The 23,290-nt window shown below is 39.1% G+C and overlaps 1 protein-coding gene across 1 annotated transcript in view; it reads left to right on the top strand.

Moving 5' to 3' along the window:
• Positions 1-23,290, top strand: part of LOC130574197 (uncharacterized) — a 66,743-nt gene that overhangs the window by 19,422 nt on the left and 24,031 nt on the right. The window contains exons 17-44 of the mRNA XM_057367262.1: positions 743-925; positions 2,283-2,374; positions 2,568-2,737; positions 3,030-3,189; positions 3,298-3,377; positions 3,908-4,088; positions 5,052-5,207; positions 5,349-5,482; positions 5,598-5,756; positions 6,301-6,481; positions 6,948-7,159; positions 7,739-7,927; positions 8,792-8,931; positions 10,308-10,470; positions 10,581-10,667; positions 11,142-11,276; positions 11,649-11,768; positions 12,312-12,529; positions 14,189-14,382; positions 15,556-15,858; positions 16,558-16,787; positions 17,818-17,979; positions 18,198-18,275; positions 18,607-18,957; positions 19,524-19,880; positions 20,874-21,224; positions 22,040-22,171; positions 22,804-22,953. Of these exons, the coding sequence (XP_057223245.1) occupies positions 743-925; positions 2,283-2,374; positions 2,568-2,737; positions 3,030-3,189; positions 3,298-3,377; positions 3,908-4,088; positions 5,052-5,207; positions 5,349-5,482; positions 5,598-5,756; positions 6,301-6,481; positions 6,948-7,159; positions 7,739-7,927; positions 8,792-8,931; positions 10,308-10,470; positions 10,581-10,667; positions 11,142-11,276; positions 11,649-11,768; positions 12,312-12,529; positions 14,189-14,382; positions 15,556-15,858; positions 16,558-16,787; positions 17,818-17,979; positions 18,198-18,275; positions 18,607-18,957; positions 19,524-19,880; positions 20,874-21,224; positions 22,040-22,171; positions 22,804-22,953 (5,068 nt within the window). The remainder of the gene's footprint in view (positions 1-742; positions 926-2,282; positions 2,375-2,567; positions 2,738-3,029; positions 3,190-3,297; positions 3,378-3,907; positions 4,089-5,051; positions 5,208-5,348; positions 5,483-5,597; positions 5,757-6,300; positions 6,482-6,947; positions 7,160-7,738; positions 7,928-8,791; positions 8,932-10,307; positions 10,471-10,580; positions 10,668-11,141; positions 11,277-11,648; positions 11,769-12,311; positions 12,530-14,188; positions 14,383-15,555; positions 15,859-16,557; positions 16,788-17,817; positions 17,980-18,197; positions 18,276-18,606; positions 18,958-19,523; positions 19,881-20,873; positions 21,225-22,039; positions 22,172-22,803; positions 22,954-23,290) is intronic.

Genomic DNA, 23,290 nt, shown 5'->3' with positions numbered 1-23,290 from the left:
GAGTCACTTTCRCATATTCCTGATGTCAAGCAGCAATTCCTGATATGAAAGTTTTGTCTGAATGCCTGTTAATTAATTAGAAAATTCCTGAAGAACCAAAGCAGTTATCAGCCTTCTGTTATTGAATGGTTGCCATGGTGTAAGGTTTCCTGTCCTGCCTGTCTGATTTTTGAACTCCCTTGCTGTATTATTCCAGTATTAGTTTAAGCTGACTATTCCTCTCTATCTCTAAATCAAACTCCTGAATGCTTTCATACAGATGATCTTTTGAATACTTTACCTGTTACAAGTGGATTTTTCTCAGGATCAGACATGCTGTTACAGGTTATGGATGTACAAACCAGCGGATGATTTAACCCTGTGTTTCCTTACCTGGATATTTTAGCTTCTGCTCATACTGAATGCATTACAAAATTTCACTAAGTGCTGTACAGACAGAGAGAAACTTCTTCTGTGATAGTAAATTATAACTTCTTTTCTTTTCTTAATATTTCATGCTGAAGTCTGGGTTCAAATCCCTTGTTGGGAGATATAGTAAAACTATACTTTAATTTATGTTAGCACGTGTATGTCTGTGTACATACAATCTTTTCAGTTATTTCCTGAAACAAAGTAGTTCATGATTTTAATCATAGAATACTCTGTGTGACAGCATCTATGCTATGCATTTACTGAAAATGTTTAAATGCTTTAAAAAGAAASTGCAATTCACAGAAGGATGTGTACATGAATCTTTCATCAGTGCATTTGTCCAGCTTTCTGTCCAAATGGGAACTGTGGGGACTTTGGGACAAGCTGGCCTGAGCTGGTTAACAGGAATGAGGACATCTACTAGTCTTGATGGGGGAATCCAGGTGAAGAAAGGAAAAGAGCTGAAACTTTTCTTGAATACTCCAGAAGACACTATGGAGATAATTAATTTCAGGTAAGATTAAGCAAGGGCATCTTCTTAAACAGAAACTGTTAACTTTCTTGAATCAGAACTTAACTGACAGGCTGATTAATAGAGCAGAAATAGATTTTGTCAGGAAACAAGCTGTTTCAGTCTGACTCATAGTCCAAAYCTGCCATTCAGAAGAAAAGGAAGGGGAAATTATTCTTTGCATTTTATATGATTTTGCCATTAAAGCATACATTCATATTGAAGCCTTATGACAATAGATGGAAATGRATTTTTCATATTCCCCTGTTGTTTTCTACTGAATGTCCGTGCTGTTTCTGGAACAAGAATCTTCTAGATTGGGATATTAAAATGGTGGAGGAAAAACTTAGCATTGTGCTTCTACAGATGATATTTAGTAAAACACTGGAATAATTTGGAATTTAGTAATAATAAAGTATGGCCAAACCTTTCTGCTWGGTTTTTAGTTAGGTTCTTTAGTGTTTGGTAAAGGTTGCATTGTAATAACATCTGACAGTTGTTGAGATTGTACTAACACAAGCAATTAATTTGCGTATACAATCTAGGCCTTTTAGTTCACTTTATTCTGCTGGCTTTCTCTTCCCTTTGGACTTTTAGTTCTGATAGAAGTCCAAGTAGAAGACACATACTGTAATTGTCTTATCAGCATGTCTTGGGCAGGACAACAGATGAACTATTTACAGTATGTGGATTGCTGCTCCTTCATGTTTCTCTTGATTTGGAACATCATGGTGCAATAGGTTTTGAGTCCAGAAAAGGGTTGAAAATCTCTGGGCTTGAGTTTTAAACCATTCATTCCTTTATGACTCTGGGAGAGTTACTGATGTAATTCTGGTTCTGTCAGCTAGGATGGGTGACAGACCATAATGAAAGTCAAAATAATCACAAATCTGTGTTGTGCACTATTTGAACAAATGTCTGACCWAAGAGTTTGATGTTGCATTAACTCTCTTGCTCCCATCAAGTGCAGAGACCATGAGCYGTGTKTCAGWRGTTTAATGAGTTTCAAGTTKCAAGACTGGAACAAAACTGATGTCYATAAATAGCCTAAGRGGGAAAAATAATKTCTRGAAGCCAGGAAGTCAGTGGASTTGCAATAAGCTGGCCATAACACATTGCTCAGAACAGAGAAATCCAGTACTGACCACGAAGAACTGTTAAGATAGGGACAGATTAAACATGAAAACTGGATAAAAGTCACTGCTAATTAATAGAAATGTAGACTGACCATTGCAGAACTTAATATTTCTTATTTCTCACATCTGGGAGAGGGTGACATATAACCGAGGGTTTTGTTTAAATATTGCTGTAACTTCAGCATAATTGTTGTTAAGTTRTTGTTCAAAATTCTTGTTTGTAGCTCTAAACTTTACTTCAGAATGGTGGATGAGACAGAAGATATAGATGMCTTCCAAGACCACACAGAAACCAGATCTTGCACTAGGAAGGAAGGTGGGTCAAGCTGTTGCTTGCTTCAGAAAAGCATTCTGAAATATCCATAATAGATAATTTTATTCAGTGAGGTTTGGTTTTTTTTTTCTTTTTTTACATATTATTTTGTAATATGGTCTATAGTGCAATGTTCATTTTCATGCTTTGTTTCTTTGCTGTTCTAACTGAAAGTTCAACTCTTGTCTTCCACCAGTGTCTGAGGTTATTGGCTGGCAGCTGTGCTCTGAAATGTCCTATCCTGACCCAGCCAGTGGTTTGGTTTTCCCCCTTAGTGGACCTTTGAGAGTGGCTGTGACATTAATAAAGCAMGACAGAGGCCTGCAGCAGTACCTGGTGGAAGCTGCCTATAATTACATTGCTCAGGTGCTGTACTTTGGTTTTAGTTTCAGTTTGTTATTCTGGTGACAGAGTGGTGTATCTCAGTGCTGCATATTCAACTCTCTGGATTCCAASGTATTCAGTGTTACTAATTYCATTCKCAAGAYTGAGCRTGGGAAGATATGCTGGAAACAAATTGCTGATTCTGATAGTACATACATACTATTTTTGTCTACAAAACAGCACACACAAACAATCTGGTATTTCAGTGTGAGAGATTAATCAATGGCACACCATTTACAAAGCAATGTGGTTATCCTTCCTTCCTTTTTTTCAGGAGAATTCATGGATCCCCAGTGAAGCTGTCTTTCACTTCTTCTTTGGGACTCCAAAGTCAGAGTTGAGAAGAGATGTTGGTATCGACCTAAGTTTTAGTGTCCCACAGAAGAAATTCAGACTCCAATTTATACAACCTAAGAAAAAAATTGAGATTGATGGTAAGTTTTTCAACTAAGATCCTGATCATCAGCTAATATAATCTAGGAGAACTTCAATACAATTAAGCTATCAGTATGTGTCCAGAAAATGTTTTCTTTTTCTCCAAGGGAGGATGGAGTTTTCTAAAAGCTCACGAGTTGGACACCTGGAGCTGATAGTGGATGACCGAGATGTGTATTACATTAAGGTACGTTTTCATTCCATGAGCTCTCATACTGGGATGAATACTTCCATAACAGCACAGAAGAGAGAGGCAATCAGAACACACATATTGAGAAACAGTTTAGTGAGCCATCTATCAGAGAAATACCAGTTCTCCTTATGACATGTTTTTACATCTATTTCAACCTAAATCTCTGTGARACTGCCAGGATATTCAGTAACACCATATTGGTTTTTGGCCTGGTATTACAACATTCTTAGTGATTTCAATCCTAAAACCAGCAGAAGCTGAAGGAAGTGGCATCTTGCACCACTGTGACTTGTGTGTAACTGGAAAAACAAATCCATCTTTCCTCCCCATGTATATCAATGGTAAGTTTTAGAGTTTGTGGGATGTGAAAGGTTTGTTGTTAGATGTATAGAAAAACATATTTTTTCTTCCTCCTCTCATCTAATTTCCAAAATGCCCACATCTATACTATTACTTTCTCAAAACTTCATCAATTTGTGTTGTTGAGTGGCTTGGGTTTTTTTAAATTTGTTTATTTATTCTAGGGAATGACAGATTTTCAGATGCTCGGTGGAGAGCAGAGATACGTGACCCAGCTGGAGGTAAAGCTGATAAAGCWAAGTAGTCCTATCATTCTGTCAGGAAACATCACTAAACTGCATGGCAAGAAGATAGCTTTTTCAGTATCTCTGAATAATTTGTTGAAGGATGCTGCATTTCTTTCAGGTTAGAGGACAGTAAGTATTTGCACTATAAATGCAAGTTTCTGGAGCCCTCATTTGTTTGTTTGCCTGGTTTTGGACACCTGCTCCTAMAATACCTTTCAAGTCCATGAAGATTGCTTTTTAGAATTATTGTCCTTGATAAATTAATATGAATATATATTTCAGAATAAAAGAAATTTTTTAAAAGTAAGTCTGTTTTGAATTACTGTTGAAGAGGAAATAAGATATAAGGAATCACTTAACAAAAACATGCCAAATCAGTAACAGCTGTTAGGATACTTTCTGTTTTTYACTTTTGTTAGTACAAAACAATACAGAGACTCATATTTGTAGCTAAATGTCTCTTAAGGCGTRTTGTTCTAAAAATCTTARAGACTTCTTTTTCTCACAAATAATMTAAGAGGAAAATGTAAGAGATAGTATCAGAAATAGAGCCTTAATACTTGTATAAGATCAATACATTAAAAGTTAAATTAATACAATGGAATAAACCARTAATTTATGTCTAAAGCTCTCATTTTTTACTGAAATGTCATAGGRTTACACAGTACTTTCAAATAAAACTAACTTTTTAGGAATGAAGAAGGCAGGTTTGGTTTTTGGGAGATCATCTTTTGGTGAAGTTTTCATCCTTAGCTTTCACATGGATTGCTGGTGACTGCATCAAAGCCAGTTCTGGTCTGATTTCAKACTCCCAGCCCCTGTGACAGCCTTGCTCTGACTTTATGTAGAGGTAAACATCCACATGTTCACATGTTAGGGCTTAGTTAATGAAAAGATCTGTCTCTTTGAATTTATTTCCTTTGAGAAGCAGGAAATAATTTTATCTGTTCCCTACACACRGAGTTCATCATGGTAGAAAAGACTGAATGCCTTTTTGGTTTTCCCCACTCTACTGTTCCTTTGACTTGCTGAAGTATCTTCTAGTTTTACCACTGCATAATCACTTCTACTCTTTCCATAGCATTTCTGGAGAAAAAGGTTGAAGATAAGCTGAGTCAATACTCGTTGGAAGGAGAGACTCACTTTCCAGGTGTTCTAGGAGTTCACGCTGTTGCACTTCTCCAGCACCAGGAGGGCTTGTGGTCTCATGGTCTGAGGATCAAATACGGACTCCTAGGTACAGAGATGTTTTGCAAAACAAAAGTCTTGAAGCCAGTGCATGATTTATGCTATTAACATTTTGAAAGATTACTTCTGATTTATTTGAATAAATAAAAGAAAGATTACTTCTGATTTATTTGTGGTTTAACTTGAACAGGAGAGTCAAAAACCCCTTGTCACGAGTGCAGCACGCAGCAGAAGGTTCAAGTGGAGACAGGTGCACAGGGCTTGTACAGACTGGAGCTGGGRCACGAATTCCACTGTGTGCAGGCTCCCAGCTACAGCCACAAGGTGGGTAYTGGCCCTGCCTCGTGTGTGCTGAGTGCCCTGTGCCACTTGGGCTCGGTGCTGGCAGCACGGACAGAAAGCAGAGCTCAYGACACAAAGGCATTCCTCTGTTCTTCAGATTCACCTCAAACATGAAGCAAGTGCATCTTGGATTTCCTCCCAGATGGAAGTGAACTACGGGAAACACTGGGATGAAATAAACAACAAGAAGAAACTGCTGATCAGCCAAGCCTTTAAGAACAGTTCCAGTTCATCTGTAGTCAGCTATTTCATGGAGGTAATAATGATGGTTTAAAAGTAAGTCATTAGACAAACTAAGAAGAAGTTTTGAATTATCTGTTATATTGTGACTTTTTTTTGTATATATGGCATGTACTAATAATGTAAGTCAAGTATGCAGACCTAATAATRTTGAATAAGGCCTTAGCTCAGAGACACTGAAACCTTTGACATTTGCTAGAAGATAAATTTTGCAATTACTGGAAAAGTTTGGCTGTAATTTGGTCTGAGGTTTTTGCAGTGTTAACTTATATAACATGATTGTAGAGATTTRCAAAAGCTGCTTTGCTGACACAATGTGGAATAAGGGTGCAGGTTATAACAACTCAGAATATTGCAGCTTTTTCTTTTTAAATCTCCTATAATTGTAATGAATGCATGTTAAATAAGCTTCAGTCTGTAAATGGTGAGCATGCATGATAAAGCGAATGGTAAATATCCAAAGGCAGAAGTTGTGACCTTCTGCTACTSTGTCTGTGTGTTAACTTAGCCCTGAAAATGGGATCTTGTTTTTATTAAAATTTACTTAACTTGTTTTCCAGTTTACCATGCAAGTCCTGGAAAAGCAGGTGAATTTTAGAACCCAGCTGCAGCACTTGCACACCTCTCAGGTGTATTTGCAGAGCAGCACTAACTTTGAGGTGCAGTATAATGACCGTGTACCRTTTGTGGCTGGGCTGCAGTGGAAGGATGCATCCAGAAATGGCCTGAAGAAGTGGGAAGGTGAAGTATCACAAACCATTTCCAATTTGTGATTAGAAAAGCAGGCATTCGAGGCTGCTGCCAGGTTTTTCTGAGTAGTTTTGCGTGGGTGCAACAGAATGATAAAGATGTTTGTTGGAAGAGAGAGACCTTGGAGGTTGTCCAGCCCAGCTTCCTGCTCCAATCAGGACTGTTTCTAGCAGGAGATCACATCTGTTGTGGCTTTGTCTAGCTGAGTTTTTGAAACCTCCAACCTATCACAGCCTAGCTGGCTGGCATCTTCCAACAGTTCCATTTACACGAGTGAAGGATGTTAGTTTCATTATATACCATCCCGAGATTTTAGCAATTGGAAGATAAAAGGTTGACAGTAGCATTTTAGCCTCATTCTAAACACCAAGCAACTTAAGAGCTTTGTTGTGGAGTTAGAATCCAGGTAGCTTGAAATCTCATGTTTCTCTGTTTTTTTAATGTGTGTCATTTGCAGGTGGGTTAAACATAGACACCCCATGGCTCTATCTCCGTGCAGCTCACAAACTGCATCAGCCCCAGCATTCTGCTTATTTATTGACATCAGAGCTGTCAGCTGGAAAAGCTCTCTCCATTAAAGATCTTGCACTGGAACTATTCTATAAAGATACAGGCAATGAAAAGGAAGGAAAAGTTCACATTTACACACCGTCTGTCACTTACCTGCAGGTTGGTGTCATGGTGCTTCAGAGTGTATGGCTTTGGAACAGGTTTCTGTGCCATCACTATGCCCTGAGTCTATGGTTTCTAAGCTTCCTCATTTATTTTAGACTGTGTTATGCAGTAGAGATTTAAAACTGATTTCATCATATTTGCTGTGCATTAAGCAATATGTAAGCCTCTGTCACTATGCAGTTGTCTAGAGCTTTGACTTATGTTTATGATTAATGTTCATTTATCASCTTTTCCTCCTTAGATCACTGCTGCTTCAGGCACAGCACGGAGGAATATGAAAAACACTACTGAATGAGAAAAAGAATTGATTAACAAGATTTTCTTTGCACCTATTTAGCTTTTTKTCTCTCTCTTGTCTAGAGGATATAAAATAAGCTTAAATAAACTTAAAATAAATAGATAAAATAAACTTTGATATCTGTGTGGCAATTCAGAGTATTTTGATAATGGAAAAGCTGACACACATTTCTAATAGTTCTTGTTAATGATCTTGGTGTCACCTCTGTGCTGTTGTGCTGCACGATGGAATGCTGTCTGTCCTGGCTCAGCCAGACTGATGTCTTTGTTTTTCAGGCATCCACATTGAATCGCCTTGGGAGGAATGTTCTGCATAGCTATAGTGAAATTATATCTCTGTGGAATCAGCTGGTGAAGAATGAGATTCATTTGGAGAATAATGAACGAGCCAAACTTCTCTGCTTTAAGATAAAGAGCACAAAACAGGAATTTAATTTTACTGCCAGCTATCAGAATCTGCCAACGGTGAGAAAGAAAAACAAAAGCAATTTTTTTGGATTTGACACTCTCTTCCTGAAAGATGTTACTGCTAGTGTTGAAATTTAAACTCTTCCAGTGTTGCATCCATTTCCATCTGTTTTGACAGGCTGCAGTGTAAAACTAGGTTCAAAAAGGAAACAAAAACTTGTGTGGCATAATTTGGAGTACTTCTCACCTATTTGGGAGGCCAACTACAGTCAGGGTGGAGAGGGTGAAGAGAGACTGCATGACTAGGAAGAGAGCTGGAGATGTGATTTGATGCAGATGTATGACAAGTGTGGAAGATTTTCCTGTCTTGGAGAATCAGAATCTCTTACCTGCTAGTGAGCATGTAGTAACAGCCTGGGTTTATATGCTATTTTAATCTCTATATCCCTTCCAGTCTTAAAATAATCCTTGCTTTGCTTGATGTCTGCAGCACAGGAAGGGTAATCAGCAGTTTCTCTCTGAAAGAGGTACTTTGATCAKTTACTTTGGTCCATTCATGCCTTGCAGGAAGTCTTAAAACAAAAAGTGCTATTCTAGATGTAGCATTCCATGCTGTGAAAATCCAGTAAGGTTTTCTATGTACCAGAGCTTGCTTGTGTTGCAAATAGGTGACACTCAAGTGACACATTAGGGGGCATTTTTCTTCTGCTGGAGTCAGTTTTCTGCTGAAGTGACTTTTAATTCTGTGGGAGATTAATGCAGATCTGGATTTAAACTGCAGCAGAAATGGTTTGATCTGTGAAACGGCAGCCTTGCTGCAGCCTGTGGAGCAATATGGTTTCCATATTGGTGTTCCCCAATCTGAACACAGTAAATCTGATATAATTGTTCTTTCCTCTTCCTCTCATAATTTGAGCACAGCCTAAGAAGGCAAACTTTTCTGCGAAGATTGTATGGAGAGATTTTAAAAGTCTGCCTGTCATACTGCAGTGTGAGGGTCAGATAGAAGAGCTGAGGAAGGAGAAGATGCTCTATCAAAAACGTGCAACCCTCCATTTCAGGTTTAGTATTCCTATTTCTATCTTTTAAGAATGTTTTGGCCTAAACTTAAGTGTGCATCTTGATGCTCTTAGGAGATGTTCTGGGCTTTAGCAAGTGAGGGTGCCACATGCACAGTTTGCTTCATTCCATGTRGCTCTGAACTTCCTCAAGCACAGCAGCTTCATGGGCTGGTTATTTGCATCCATTGGCTTTTGGCTTCTTTATTGAGATGACACCAAACAAGGTGTCAAAGGCAACAGGCCATGTGTGCTGTGACATGTTTGTTGGCAACTCAGTCAGGCATAGAGCTTCCTTTCATGGAAACAGCAGGAGTTATGGTGTGTCCAATCTTGGAAGTGGTGAGAAGTTCCAAAATCAGACCCTCTGTGCCATTCATGTGCTTTTTCCCTACTCCTTAGGCACTATACAGCCATTCTAGAGCCAAAGGTATCCTCTTAAAACATGTAGCAAATGGTCTGATTCAGATTTTGGAATATGTTTCCGTTTTCTGATGAGAATGAGTGTGCTGCTTCTACATATTGGCTGTCTCTGAAATTTCTCTCTGCATTATCCATTACTAAAACACAGTTTGMAGGCCTTGGTAAAAATCTGTGCTTAGACTAGAGACATCTGGGTCACTTCTGGGGAACTCTCAGCTTTCTTAAGGCATAGCAAGATCAACAGGAGTGCACAGGTAGGCTGCCTTAGGAGCCACTGTGCAGCTCAGACATAACTAATCCACTGGGAGGTGTCTTTTCAGTAAAAAAGATGTAAATGAAGAGCTGTACCAGATATTCTAACTTGTATAAAGGCAGTCCTGTGTCTGCTTATAAAAGTTCGTGCCTGTTTCCAAGAGGTCTGACTAATTAAATGTGCAGRAATATTTAATAAAGCCCATAATACATTACATTGCCTACACTGAAATAGTAAACTACTCCAAGAGCTGTGTRGTGCTGAACATCTGTTGCGCAGGATTCTTGGCATGTGAATACTGCTTCTGCAGAAAGTGCAAAATGTGGATAGGTGAGATTTTCAAACATGCCATGAGCTTTTGGACAGGGCCCCTGCTTGAAATGAAGTCTTGGCCATGCAGGTATAGAAGGTGGATGTGCTGGTGTTATGTGTGCCAGAATTTTAGAGCAGCATTCTCTCCCATGCCTTTTCAAGCCTTTACCAAATCCAGGATGGAAACTGTATCAGAAATTCTGGTAAGTGTGTGGAGGTTGTATGAAGTTGTAATTATGCTCTGTAGTTTCTTAGCCRTCCTGGTCCTATGTGTTTTGCTTCTGCACCTGAAACCCTGGTGGTAATTTTGAAGTTCAAACTGAACTCTGCATGATTCGTTTCTGTAGTTGCCTACTAAGATCTTTCACACTTTCTTGGTTTTTTTTTCCAGGCATCCTTTTAAAGTGTTATATCTACAGAGCTTCCTTCTGCAGGAGACATTCACTGTCGACAAAAAGCAAAAGCACTATTTCATGGAAACAAAAGTTTTGATAAATAGGGTGGAGGAAACAGTTCAGACTCTTATACTTGGTTATCAGCCTGAAAACCCCTATGTGAGTTATCCAAGAACTTCCTTTAATCTGACACACCAAAAAGCCAACAAATGAGTGATTTACTGTATATATCTCATGTTTCTTGCATTTCCTCTCAAACTTCTTTTTAGATTTGTGCTGGCTTAACTCATCCTTATAACTACAGGATGTTGCCCAAAGATGTTGAAATGTGCATTTTAACTCTAAGTCATCAAAATGTGAGTATATTTCCCATTAAAATTAGGAGATGTTCATTGCCTGTTTATTTACACTTTATTGTCTTTTCAAACCTAACTTGCTATAGGTCTTTAGTTCCTCACCATGTAGCTGCTGCAATCAAAACRTTCAGAGGGTGATGATTCCTTGCTACCTCCTTAATAATATATTGTGTAGYAATTATTTAATATATCATTCTTAGAATATTATAATTCATGAATGTTATGAATAATAATAATACGTACTGGGGTAGAATGGTTCAGGGTTCTCACCCTTATCCAGCTGTATCTATAAATCTGCTTTACCAAACTTAGTTATTTTTTTTCCTGATTTTCTTGTTTTTCATTCTGAGCCAAAACTTAATAGCTTGCAACTCTTTKGCTTTTCATGATGTGTAGGGATGACTTCTCTGATCTTTCATAACACACAGGGTTAATACTCAATGCAGTTTGCTTACTCCCATTCTTAACACACAGGTGAAGCATGAGCTTGAGACTGTCTTGAAGGTGAATAAGGAAGATATTCTTAGTTTCCTAGGGAGGTATCAGAACAAATCCAGTGAGGCAGATTTTAGACATCTTTTACACATGGATGTGACACATTCATTCCAGGTATCAGTGGCTTTCATTTCTGGCACTTTATTTTTTATGTCTTGGTAAYTGTTTAACTGTGTTGTCTTTAGAATTATAATTGTTTGATGCTGGTAAATGTCCTAATCCAATCGAGTCCTGGCCCTGACCAATAACTGTAGATATCTCAGCAGATCCAATTATCTGTCAATAATTTGTATCAATAATACCTTGTAAAAACCACACTGACCTTTTTTACTATTTTTCAGTATATTGGGTAAAATCGGTAAAATTTTATATGTGCATTTGCTTATATGCATCCTCCACTTCATGCCAGAATTTCAGACATTAAATCACACGAGGCAATTGGTGGGAATGCAATGTTCTGTTCTGATACTTTACTTTGTCAAATAGCTTGAGTTTCCACAAGCAATGGGCCTAAGTGGGGAGCTGTTTTCCAGGCAGACCAAACTGGRACACCTCGACTGTGGTGTGAGTGTAAAAACCATCATCAACAAGAACGTGTCCTCACAGGTCAGTCCCCTGGTTATTACAGTCTTGTTGCTTGAACCTGAAGATTTTGCAATTCATGCACTCAGTGACTACAGTGGAGAGTTATAAAATGATAGGGAAACAGTTAACTTTTGATAGTTAGAGTTTGTTCTGGCTAGATAGATACATGTGGTTGGAATAGTTGGCTTGTGTTTCGGCTCAGATTCAGAAAATTTAAAGTTGAGTTAAATTGTACTTAAAATTTAATGTAGCTYATGTTTTGCTGTTCAAAGCTCYAGCATGGTGACAGGGCTGGRATAAAGACAAGATCACTTATCCATTACCTTCACAGACAAAAAGGACTCAACTTGGGCAGTGTTAATCTATTTAATTTATTGCCAAATATAATTAGATGTTGAGAAACAAAGATGAGAACTGAAAACTYCTTCATCCTCCACTCCCCTCCTCATTTTTGCCCACTTCCCATTTGTTATCTGCAGTCTCGTCGCTCAAACTGATATTTCAGTATTTTCTATAATAATTTGAAATCCTTTATGTCCTGCTCTTCTTTTTCTCTATGTGCAGGCCCAGGCAGCCCTGAAGAGTTATGGTGACAACAATGTCAATGGCTCTCTCCACCTTCATTCCAGTGGAAGGGATGWGCTCATGCTGGAGTTTGATGTGAAMAATGAAAACAGGAGGAATGCCAGAATTGTTCAACTGAGGGCTTTTCTCCATCAGACAGTCCTGACAAACCCAGAATCAGTACAGYTCCAGCTCGTGGGCAAAGTATTTCCATCAAGGTAGAGAAATCAGAATCTTGGTTAACTGAGGAACTGAAGAGTGTTCTGTGATACAAATCTAAACGTTAACTACTTCCATATGGCTGCAGCAGAAGCCACTGAGTTAATGCCAGTTCATGTGTTACCCCTATTATTGAAATACTTCTGCTCTTTCTGTTTTTCATAAGTTGGTATAAGTTGTGTTAATATGTTCTGGTTGCTTTCCTWGGACTTTGTATAGAGAACTTGGAATGAACAGATAGTACAAACTATCCCAATTGAAAAGGGCATTTYCCAGTGTTTATTATAAGGTTTTTAAAGTATTGTAGAAAGCTCTGAGGTGGCAKAGGTGGGAAATAGAAATTWKGCCCTCCCTAGTTTCAGCTGATTTYCYAAWTTTCAYAAATATGTAAGTATGTAATGCAGAATTTAGTGTTTCTGTAGAGGATGGGTGTTTACCAATTGGATGGGGTAAGGAGAATGAGGAAATAAGAGTTTAAAGGAATCAGAAATAACTACAATGTAGATGAAGCACATTATATTTACTAGTAACACTAAAAATTAGATAAAATATTCCAAGAACAGTATTTCATGTGGTTCTGCAGCTTGCYTGCAGTCCTGCGCTTCCAATAGTGCATTAATTTGTTTAAATACCAGGGTGAGCTGTAAGAGAGCAATTTATTGCAGTTCACTTCACAGGAAGGAAAATAGAACACTTAAAATTTTTGGAATGACAATTTGTTTAGGATTTGTTTTACAGGGAGAATACAGAGAAAAATAAACTGTTGAATGTTTCTGGGGAGCAGCTGAAAGGATGCAGTCTCTACAGACTTCAGWTGCTGACTGATGGAATGAATCTTACTTCTCTGAACTATATAGTTTTGTTCTTCCCATGGAGTGGATTTTCCCTGAGGTTTTACTCATCATCAGTCTTTCAAGAGGGTTTCAATTTCTAGGAGGGATACCTAACAYTATGAAAACTGAAATTGCCTCACTTTTAGGTATTTTGTGTAGWATACTTGAGTCTCCAAAGTCAGATATTTGAGTGGATGGTTTGTTGAAGGCAATGTGAAAATTGTCTTAGTCTTAGTGCTGAAACACTGAAAATGGAATTTCTTGTTGCTCCAGCAGGTTTCACTAAAAAGCTGTGCCATGTTTCTCCCAGCCTGTTCGATTCAGAGCCAAGATACAATGAAATATTGTTGGTTCATTTACTAGACTCAAATGATATGGCACTTAGAATTGTTGTTTAAGCTGAATTCTCAGTGCTGCTTTTGAATCCGTGCCAAAGAGATATTTCATAGTGTGACAGAGAGGGCTTCATTTCCAGCTTGAACTCTGTCCAGCTCTCTCTTTTATTAGGAACCATAACAAAGCATTCAAGAAATTTAAATAAAAATTAGTCTGCCAATCTGTGAAGCTTTACTGAGGATCTTTATAAACATCTGGTGAACAGCATGTGCTGACTKCAAGGCATCTGATTCCCTGATTCACAACACTGGAACGAGTGCCCAGAAAGTCTGTGGAGCCTCCATACCTGGAGATGCTCCAAACCTGACCACACACAATCCTGAGCACCCTCCTCTCATGGATCCTGCTTTGAGAGAGGAGGGGTGTCTTGACAATCCTGAATCAAGCATAATCATACCTTACTAGCAATTTTTATGTCTGTCTTTTTAGGCTTTTGTTATCTTCTGAGTTGAAGCTTAATGAAAATAGGCTTYACATGGATTTCATGGGAGCCAGGGAGCAGAAAGTTGGTTTTGTTTTGTCCCTAAATGGAAGAGTCCAACACACTTTTGCTGGATTAAAGGCYGTACCTCATCTTCTTTCTCTGGAYGGATTGCTGAAGTGCAAAAACAGCATTCATGATGGTACTCTCTTCCTTTGTGTTTTGTTCTAGTCTGCAGCTATCCAAGGAAGCTTTTTAATTCTAATGTAATYCTCAATTGCACAACCTATTCAGCTCTGGGGCTCCCAACAGAAGAACAAAGTGTTCCTGTTGGAGCGATTCCAGAGGAGAGCACAAAGAYGTTCGAGGGCTGGAGCCCCTCTGCCCTGGAGCCAGGCTGGGAGAGCTGGGGGGGTTAGCTGGGAGAAGAGAAGGCTCCAGGGAGAGCTCAGTGCCCCTTCCAGTGCCTAAAGGGGYTCCAGGAGAGCTGGAGAGGGACTTTGGGTAAGGGTCTGGAGTGASAGAACAAGGGGGAATGGCRTCAGACTGACAGAGGGCAGGATCAGATTGGATATTAGGAGGATATTCTTCATTATGAGGGTGATCAGACAATGGAATGGGTTGCCCAGAGAAGCTGTGACTGASGCTWACCATCCCTGGAAGTGTTCAAGACCGAGTTGAACAGGGCTTTGAACAACCTGGTCTGTTGGAAGGACCCCTGCCTCTGGGGTTGGAACAGGATGCACTTTAAAATCTCTTCCAGCCCAAACCATTCTGTGATTCTGGGTAGTGCAGAGGAGAGTATTTAGCATGTGAAATGAGCCATGGGTCATTGGGTTGAGAGTACTCTTTAGTGAACTCCCATAGTTCAGAAATTTCCATGTTTTCACGGATTGAAGGAAATAGTGGGTGGCCTCTTTCCTGTGCCGGTTCTCTGAAATGTGGGGGCTGACTTGAGACTCTCACTGCTCTGAATGGCTTCTGGGTGGAGCAGGTCACTGCAGAGCTCTKTGGGGATTGTGACCTACTACTTGTGTAATTGCAGGCTAAACAGTCCCTCTGTAAATTTTCTTTCAGAGGAAGTGCAGTGTAGCTCATGGCTTAGGGGCACAAGCAGCTTTTGGTGAATAGAAAGAAGGCTGCCAGAAATACTACTGTATAATTTGTTTTAAGCACAGACACTCATTAGTGGAGAAACCCTCAACACTAAACTGATTTTCTCTCTAAATTAGGCAAAATTATCTATTACAATAAATGTAAGTTCTTCTGCTTCCTTCTGGTATTAATTTAATGTTAATTTATATATTTCTTCTAAAACTTAGTTATTTTTGTCCCAAGAATCTCTCTCCACAGCAATAATTTCTGCCTGTTACAGGTACCATCAATGTGATGGTCAACAAAAGTCTGTACGGACTCCATGTCAGGAACAGGAATGTGTTTGGGAATTCCACTGTGCACAATATCACTGTTGCCATGTTTCAGAATGGCAGCCAGGCAATCCCCATGGAGGCAAGACTGAAAGGGCACCTGGAGCTGACTCAAGAGAAGAGAAGGGGGCTAGCTATCTTCCAGGTGGATGAGAAGGCTCTTGCTGTAGATTTTCTCAAAATCACAATTTATGGGCACAGCAGAATCAGTGGGACTTTCACACATAATATCGACTTTTTAAAAAATGCAGGTAAGAAGAAAACTCTGACTTGATGGTGTGGTGTAACGAGGTGAATTTATCTGAATGACTGCAGATCAGTGGAAATAGATGAGTTGTGTTTGCTCACACTGGGAAAAAAAAGTGATTCAGTCTTAGCAGTCTTCTTTTAAACATTGTTGAAAAAATATAGTAAAATGGACACCAAAAGAGTTCAAAGAGTTTTGGAATACTTCAGAGTAAATTATTTCTYTCTTGTACATCTGTGTTCCTGCACAGGATCTAAGTTGACCCGTTCCTCAAAGTATAATTTTATGCCAAGTGTTTCCTAATCCAAGCTGTGGCTTTCCATCTACTGGAGTTTTCAGTAATTTTGCGTGAATCCCTTCAGACAGAATAAATCCGTTCTGAAGCTGTTTAACAGCTCACTGCTGGAGCTGGACACAATACCCCTTGATAGATAGCCTTTATTAAGAACAGGAAAATCCTTGATTTCCAAAGTGCATGCCACATTTTAATTTAGCAGTTCCTTTTCAATACAATTTTCTTGTGGTAGGTAATGGTAATGTTCTTCTGTAAATATCAGTAAAGTGATCACATTTTACATAAAGGTGTGTCTTTTTTAATGAAAAACTACTGAAGGCTTCTTTTGATCTGTAAAACATCTTCTCTGTATTCTATAATGACAATCCAGAAGCGCTGTGTTAATTTTACTTCCTTCCTTGTCAATAGGGTTGCCGTTGGATGGCATTTTTACTGCCCTGTGTGAGCATGGCCCAGGAAATCACACCATTGCTCTAGCCCTGCAGAGTGGCAGTGAAAGGATTGCTGCTGTGCTTGGAGGGCACAGACTGGACACAGAGCCTTCAAAATCCCAGCTGTCTGTGAGCCTAAAGCACAACATCTCAAAGATAAAGAAACAYGGGATCCCTTTTGTTGTAGAAGCTGATGGCTATTATGAGGTAGGAAGAGTTCTGCCTGTGWAAGTTTGATTTCTGGCAGAACAGTTGGTGTAAATATAATAACTCTAGGCTTTTTCTGTGCACTGTGTCTATTTATTTTAAAAGCTGCTCTGTTTTTGAGATGTATTAAATTGCTGGGTGAAAGGAAGGTGTTGTTTGGCTCCTTGTCGTACTGTGGACCTGTCATCTGAGCTCCTGGGGCTGAATCAAGACTAAATGAGATGCTACATTCAGTTCTCATTTAAGTGAATGYGTTGTTGCATATGAACAGATGTCTTGTCTAATTTTAATTTTGCCCTATAAATGGGAAGTGGAGCAGCAGGCCTRAGGTGTGCAGCCACCAGGTGTCAGTGAGCCTCAGGACTGCATTGTGCCTGGTACTGGATGTAACTTGTCATGATGGCATCCTTTGGATGGCTGCTAAAGAGCAGGAGAGTGTTTAGCATGGCCTTCCCTTTGGAAATTCCTACCCACAGAAACATTATGGACCATGAATCCAGGTATGGYACTGCTTGGCCACTGCTCTCTCTCCCTGCATTTCTGCTCTGGATCTGTGAAGAGTTTTACAGCTCTTTTGCATGGCAGATTATCTTTCCATGAAAGAAGGGTTCAAATAATTTTCTAGCTCTACCATACAGTGCAAGGCTCCAGATACTCACATGCCAGKATCAATCACTGTAGCAGGGTGAGACACAGAGGTGTGCAGAGAAAGACTTCTAAGCAGTTCCTTTGCCTTGCCTTTTAGCAGTTTCCGTGCTTTAATTGTTTGAGTYTGAGTGCTCTGAACCCTTCAGGGCACTGAATGCTCTCAATATGTTTTGGAGCCAGAGGGAATTATTGGTATGCTGCAGTCAGGTCTGGCATAAAACTACAATTTCTATTTGAAATGAGGCTGCTTTGATTTGTACTTTTATGTTACCAGTGTTGCTGGCCTGACACAGGCTATGATGGTTAAACAGAGTRAGACAGACTCTGCCTCTCCCAGTTGTTGCTGGGATGTTGTTGTTTGYGCATTTTCTTTTGTGTATAGAATTTCTCCAGAAAGATTGCTGCAGGGATAACAGCCACAGTGGAGATGGAGCAGCTGAAAATGGAAATAGAGAAGRAAACCACTGGTACTGCTCTGGAAATTTCTCTTTCCCTTCACCATGAYATGGGAGGATTGATGGACATTGTTCCACATTTACTAGAGGTTTGCAGAAATCCTGCCATATATTGYAATGTATTTACTGCACTAAACACTAAACTGTTTATCTTTTTGAAACTGAACTCTRACCTTTAATCTTGAAGCCATGTTAAGTGCTTTCATCCATTTWATCCTTAAAACAGCTGTGTAACTTGCTCCTTTGAATTTTAGTCCTCCCTGCTTTTCTTCAGGCTCTGAATGTGCTTTGTTGTCAACATCAACAGGTTGCTTGCAGTGGAGAATCTGCTAACAAACAAATTTCTGGCCTTTGCAATGGTGCAATTGCATTTCATCATTTTGAGGTACTGGCTTCATTTATAAACTGCGCTCTCTACAACGTGGTGTCTTAGTACTGCAAGGTGTAATGTAAAAATTAATTGGAGCTAACTGGAAGTTTTGTGTGCACTTTCAAATATTTTCACTTCCTTAATTTTTAGTTTTCATCCTGTTGTTTGTATTATTGAACTCTAAACAAAGTTTTTTTTTCTCCATTTCTTTCAGTATTTGTAATTATGTAAGACTAATACAAAATTGTATAGGGGAATAGCCCTCTTCTAGTAATATGAGCTTTTAAAACCAGTATGTGGCCTGACAGGAAAGCAAACTTGCCAACAGTTTTGTGTAATTTTTCAGACTCCAGCAAGAGTTTCACTGAATGGGTCAGCATTTACCAGCAACTTTACTGTCATCATCTTTGGACACGTTTCATTTCATGACATGTTTGCCTGCCTGCAACTCCATGCCACCACTCACACCCAGCCTCATTTAGAAATCGACTTCCAGCATTCTGTGCCTTCACTTCATTCTTTGGGAATTGCCAGAGAGAACCAACTGAAGGTGTCAGCCATGAGAAGTGACAAGTACAAGGGCATCCTTGCTATCATCCTTGGGCCTTGCACTTTGGAAGCTGATGGGGAAWTGAGCCTGGCAAGCAATGAGACAGGATGGGTACTCGCTTTTAGGAACAAGTGTGTCAGTCTAGAGGTGAGCCCAGATAGTTTTCTGCATGCCCTTGTACTCTGTGTCTTTCAGATCACTGTGCCTCCTGACACGTTTATGGAGAGGCCAATTTTGGTCATTAAAGTTGTTCTGGCAGAGCAATGAGTCAGAGCACTTGCAGGGGGAAGTATGTTTGAAGGTGATAATTTGGATTAATACAGTGGTAGATGGTACTGCTTTTGCCATAAAATAGTTGCTTAATTAATACCTTCTAATTAAAAGAACTTTTGTCCTAAAAATCTAATGAAAAGCATGCTCTTTCTGCACGGAATTGTGAATGTTTTTGTGGGTTAGGATCTTCTTCTTCTGTGTTAGTTGTGGAAAGGTTATTGTAGTGTTTACTCCCATCCGTGYCATCCCCTCCCAATATTTTGTCAGTTGTTTCACAGAGAAGTTTCTGATTTTTCTACAAAATAAGCTGTCTTGTGTGGTCCTTTCCAAAAGCAGATTGTTTCAGGAACTAGAAATGCTTTCTCATGAATTAGGAGCAAATTAGGAAGGCAGTTGCTTTACCTTGTGTGTTTTAAACAGTGTAATGTTTTCTGTTGCAGAGGATGGGATTGCCTCGTGTTGGAGCCTTTGAGGGCTCATTTCGACAGAACATCTGCAACGTGGGCTTGTTAATGAACCTGCAGTGCGATGGCAGAGCAGTGGATGTGCAGATAGACWCCTCCTGCCAGCAGGAATATACACTCCAAGGGATGCTCAGGCATTCTCTGCCCTGGCTCAGCCAGCTTGGGCTGCCTTTTGAAAACTCTGTCTTGTTCTCTGCAGCCACAGAGTCCAGCACAGAGGGCATTTTACTGCTGCAGGCTGGCAGATGCACACTGAAGGCTAGAGGGGATCTCTGGATTCAGAATAAAGCTGACTGGACACTGGAAACAGAAACGGAATGTCAGCTTCTGCAGGTAGCTCTAGGCCTTTAAACAGAATTTTGGCATCAAATGAAGGCCATATGGGTTTTAGGTAAAATGACAGTGCTGGAGTGTTGGAAAGGCACTCTAAAGGCACACCTGTCTCACAGCATTAGGCAAAGGAAGTGTCTCTCACATTCACAGGTGCTCTCTGGAGACTGCGATCAGCCTTTGCTGCCTGTTGCCTTCGCAGACCAACACTGCCCTCTAAGGCTGAACAGCAATATTAGCCTGAACTCTGTCAAAAATATATCCCCTGGCCTTCGTGAATTATAGCAAAGTAGAATTTCCTTGCTTTTTCCATTTAGCCTCACTGACATTAGAAAAATGATTATTGCAAATTCAGGGGTTTTTTTTAGATATTCATAGGCTTTTATATTTTGYTTTCAAATCCTCAAGTTGAGTAACTTCCTTAACTACAAGGTGGCAGCATAAGAGCAAAAATGACAGGAAAGTCATAGCAAAGAGGGAATGAAAACCTCTTGAAGTGTTAAAAATAGTAAAAATTTCACCAYTGAAAATTCTTTCAAATACTTTTGAAAGAATGATGAGAAACATTTCATTTGGCGTGTTGCACAAGACAAGTTGGAAATTTAAGTATTAAAATCCAAAACCTTGTATGACCAGATGCAAGAATGACCATTAGGCCTATTATTTTTTGTACATTGATTTGTTTGAAAATTGAGATTGGTCTGGTTTGAATGAARCACAGAATGTTCCATAAACTTTGCCATTTTGAAGAAACAGGTATTTTGTATTTTTGTAAGTRTAAAACTTTGTAAAGATAAAGAAGCTGTGAATTCTGCAGGACAGTCCTAAAGTCTTCCATCAGGTCCTGTTCAGGAAAAGTCACCATCTTTCTTGTTGAGAGGGAGAAAAATGGCAGCATGAGATTGTAGGTTWTGCCTCTGATATTGTATCATATAATACACACTTGTTTTAAAGTGTTTGCATATTCCAAAGGATTTTTTGTTTAAATCTTGATAGGATCTCGGTTTCCCARCTCAGTCAAGGCTCACAGGATCCATTCAGAAAGACAAGTGCCAAGCAGAACTTTTCTCTGTCCTGGAAACAGAAGGCAGAACTGCCCACCTTGAAGTGAGAGCAGAATGCAAGCCGAAGATTACCCTGGAAATTCAATTCAGGCAYGACCTCCCCCAGCTGAAGGCAATCCCAAGGGAAAATGAGCTGTCCATCACTGCACGGAAACACTTGAAATATCTGATTGGAATTGGAATGAAACTGGGTGCCTGTGAGCTTCAAATGAATGGGGACTTTGACCCTGAGAARAACCTTCAGTGGAAAATACTTATAGAAAATAAATGCCAGACAATTCAGGTACTGAAAAGAACTTACTCCTTTAATGCTGAATTTGTACATGTAAGATAATGTACCTGTTAAGAGTCAAAAGACAATAATCTAAGGATTTCAAAGTGATAGCAGAGAAATAAGAAAAACATTTTCTTTTAATGTTGCATTTTACTTTTGGAGCCAATCATTCACTGTTATTTTCATATRGCATAAGCCAAATTTTCTGCTTTATCAGCAGTTACAGTTTCGCAGCAGTTTGAGGACCAAACTCTGAAATAGTTTAGAAATGTATGAAGTAAATAGATAATCTTCAGGTCAGAAAATCCAGTGTATGGCAAGTTCAAGAGAGACATTATCACAGTGTGATTTGTGGATTCAATATGCAAGTCAGGGTAAATCTGAATATACAAATATGATTCACCTGCCCTTTTCCAAAAACAGACCTGCCATAATAAATAACTGAATGACACATAATTTATGTATACTGTMTTGTTTCACTGAATTTTCACTTTGGGCACTGGAATAATGCCAAGCATAGAAAACGATTTAACTTTTACTGAGGCAGGAAGAGCTGCCACATTGTCCAGTATTCTATTTATTCTGACACATTTATCAAAAACAATCAGATACATTCAAAATTAAAAAGACAAAATTCATGAAATCTATTAAAATTCTATCAAGATTGTTCTAACATCCTATGGCTATGCTGTCTGATATACTTGATTTTACAGCTAGGTGTTATTAAAGCTRCTATTAAGAATGAAATGTTTCAGGGGTATAACATGTATGTGGTTAAGTGTAAAAGTGGTGAATTTTTAATTTTTTTTTTTTGTCTTTTACAGGATCTTGGAGCACCAGTGAAAATTGATGGTTCAGGCTACATTTTGAAGGATGAAATGAACCTAGATTCACAGACACTGATCACTGTTGATGAAAGTAAATTCCGAGGACTTCTTATACTAAAAGTCACTGATGTGAGTATCCTGCAGGCTGCTGTGTGTATAAAGTACTGAGTAACGTACTCTAACCTATTGCTATAGTCAAGCTTTAATAATAAATGCCAGAGTGAAAATAAAATAAGAAAATCTTTGAAAATCTGGCACCTTCAGTGTGCAATAACAAATGTATAGGATAACGGGATACAGGCTCTGGCACTGCCTGAATCATTTCCTTGTCATGCTCTTTATGTGTAAATTTTCRTTGTTTGTGGCATTCTGTTGGATGTACCTTATGTCACTGTGATTCACACTGCAGAATAATAAGCAGTGATTAATTGAGATGCTGCTGTTTGTTTATTCAGTGAGACAGCAGCACAGGAAAGGCTGTGATTCTCTTGCTTTTCTGTTGACATTTACAAGTTTGGCTGCTCTTGTCATCAGTGCAGGAGAGTARAGAACACACACAGGTACCTGTTTCCTCATGATGTTTCACTTTCCTGCCATAACTGGTAATTTCTGCATGTTTCTGTGACATTGAGAAACAAAATAGGTAATGGGAGTTGAATTAATATGAACTGTAGGAGAGACAGATTTCTGGTTTGAACTCKGTATGGCAGCAAGCTTTGGGTTCTACACCTGCTTTGAAATCTGCTGTGAAATACCAACAGGCAAGGCAAGAGCTGGATGCAGTGCTAACCCATAATATTCAAGGAGCTGCTGACATTGGCATTCCCATGAGGATGTTACTAGATGTGATATCAGAAAAAAACAGTGACTTCTATAAAGGATTTATTCATTTCTGTGTGAACAGTAAGCAGGTAAGTGTCTCCTCCACATCAGTAATATGTGAAATAGAGGTTGAAGTGACCTAATTGATTTGGCAAATATTGTTTCTCCAAACAATTCAAAAGGAATATTTTGCAGGGCCTGGTTTGGTTTTAAAGCCCATTCATTAATCAAATGAAGGTAACCGAATTCCCATTAATCAAAATCAGCCATTCCTCCTGCAACAAATTTGATATCTGCAATGATCYGTGACTCCCGTTTGCAAATTTTATCAAACCTTCCTTACCAAGGGTTTTCACTTGGTGCAACATATTCCCTTATACAGTACAAAGCTGTGACTTCTAAAAAAATTAGACAACTCTTCACCAT

This window comes from Malurus melanocephalus, unplaced genomic scaffold (genome assembly GCF_030028575.1).
Source record: "Malurus melanocephalus ecotype Western Australia unplaced genomic scaffold, MMel_1.1 scaffold_77, whole genome shotgun sequence".
NCBI classification, from domain to species: Eukaryota; Metazoa; Chordata; class Aves; order Passeriformes; family Maluridae; genus Malurus; species Malurus melanocephalus.
The sequence above is the reverse complement of the archived record's forward strand: the minus strand, read 5'-3'. Positions and strand labels throughout refer to the sequence as shown.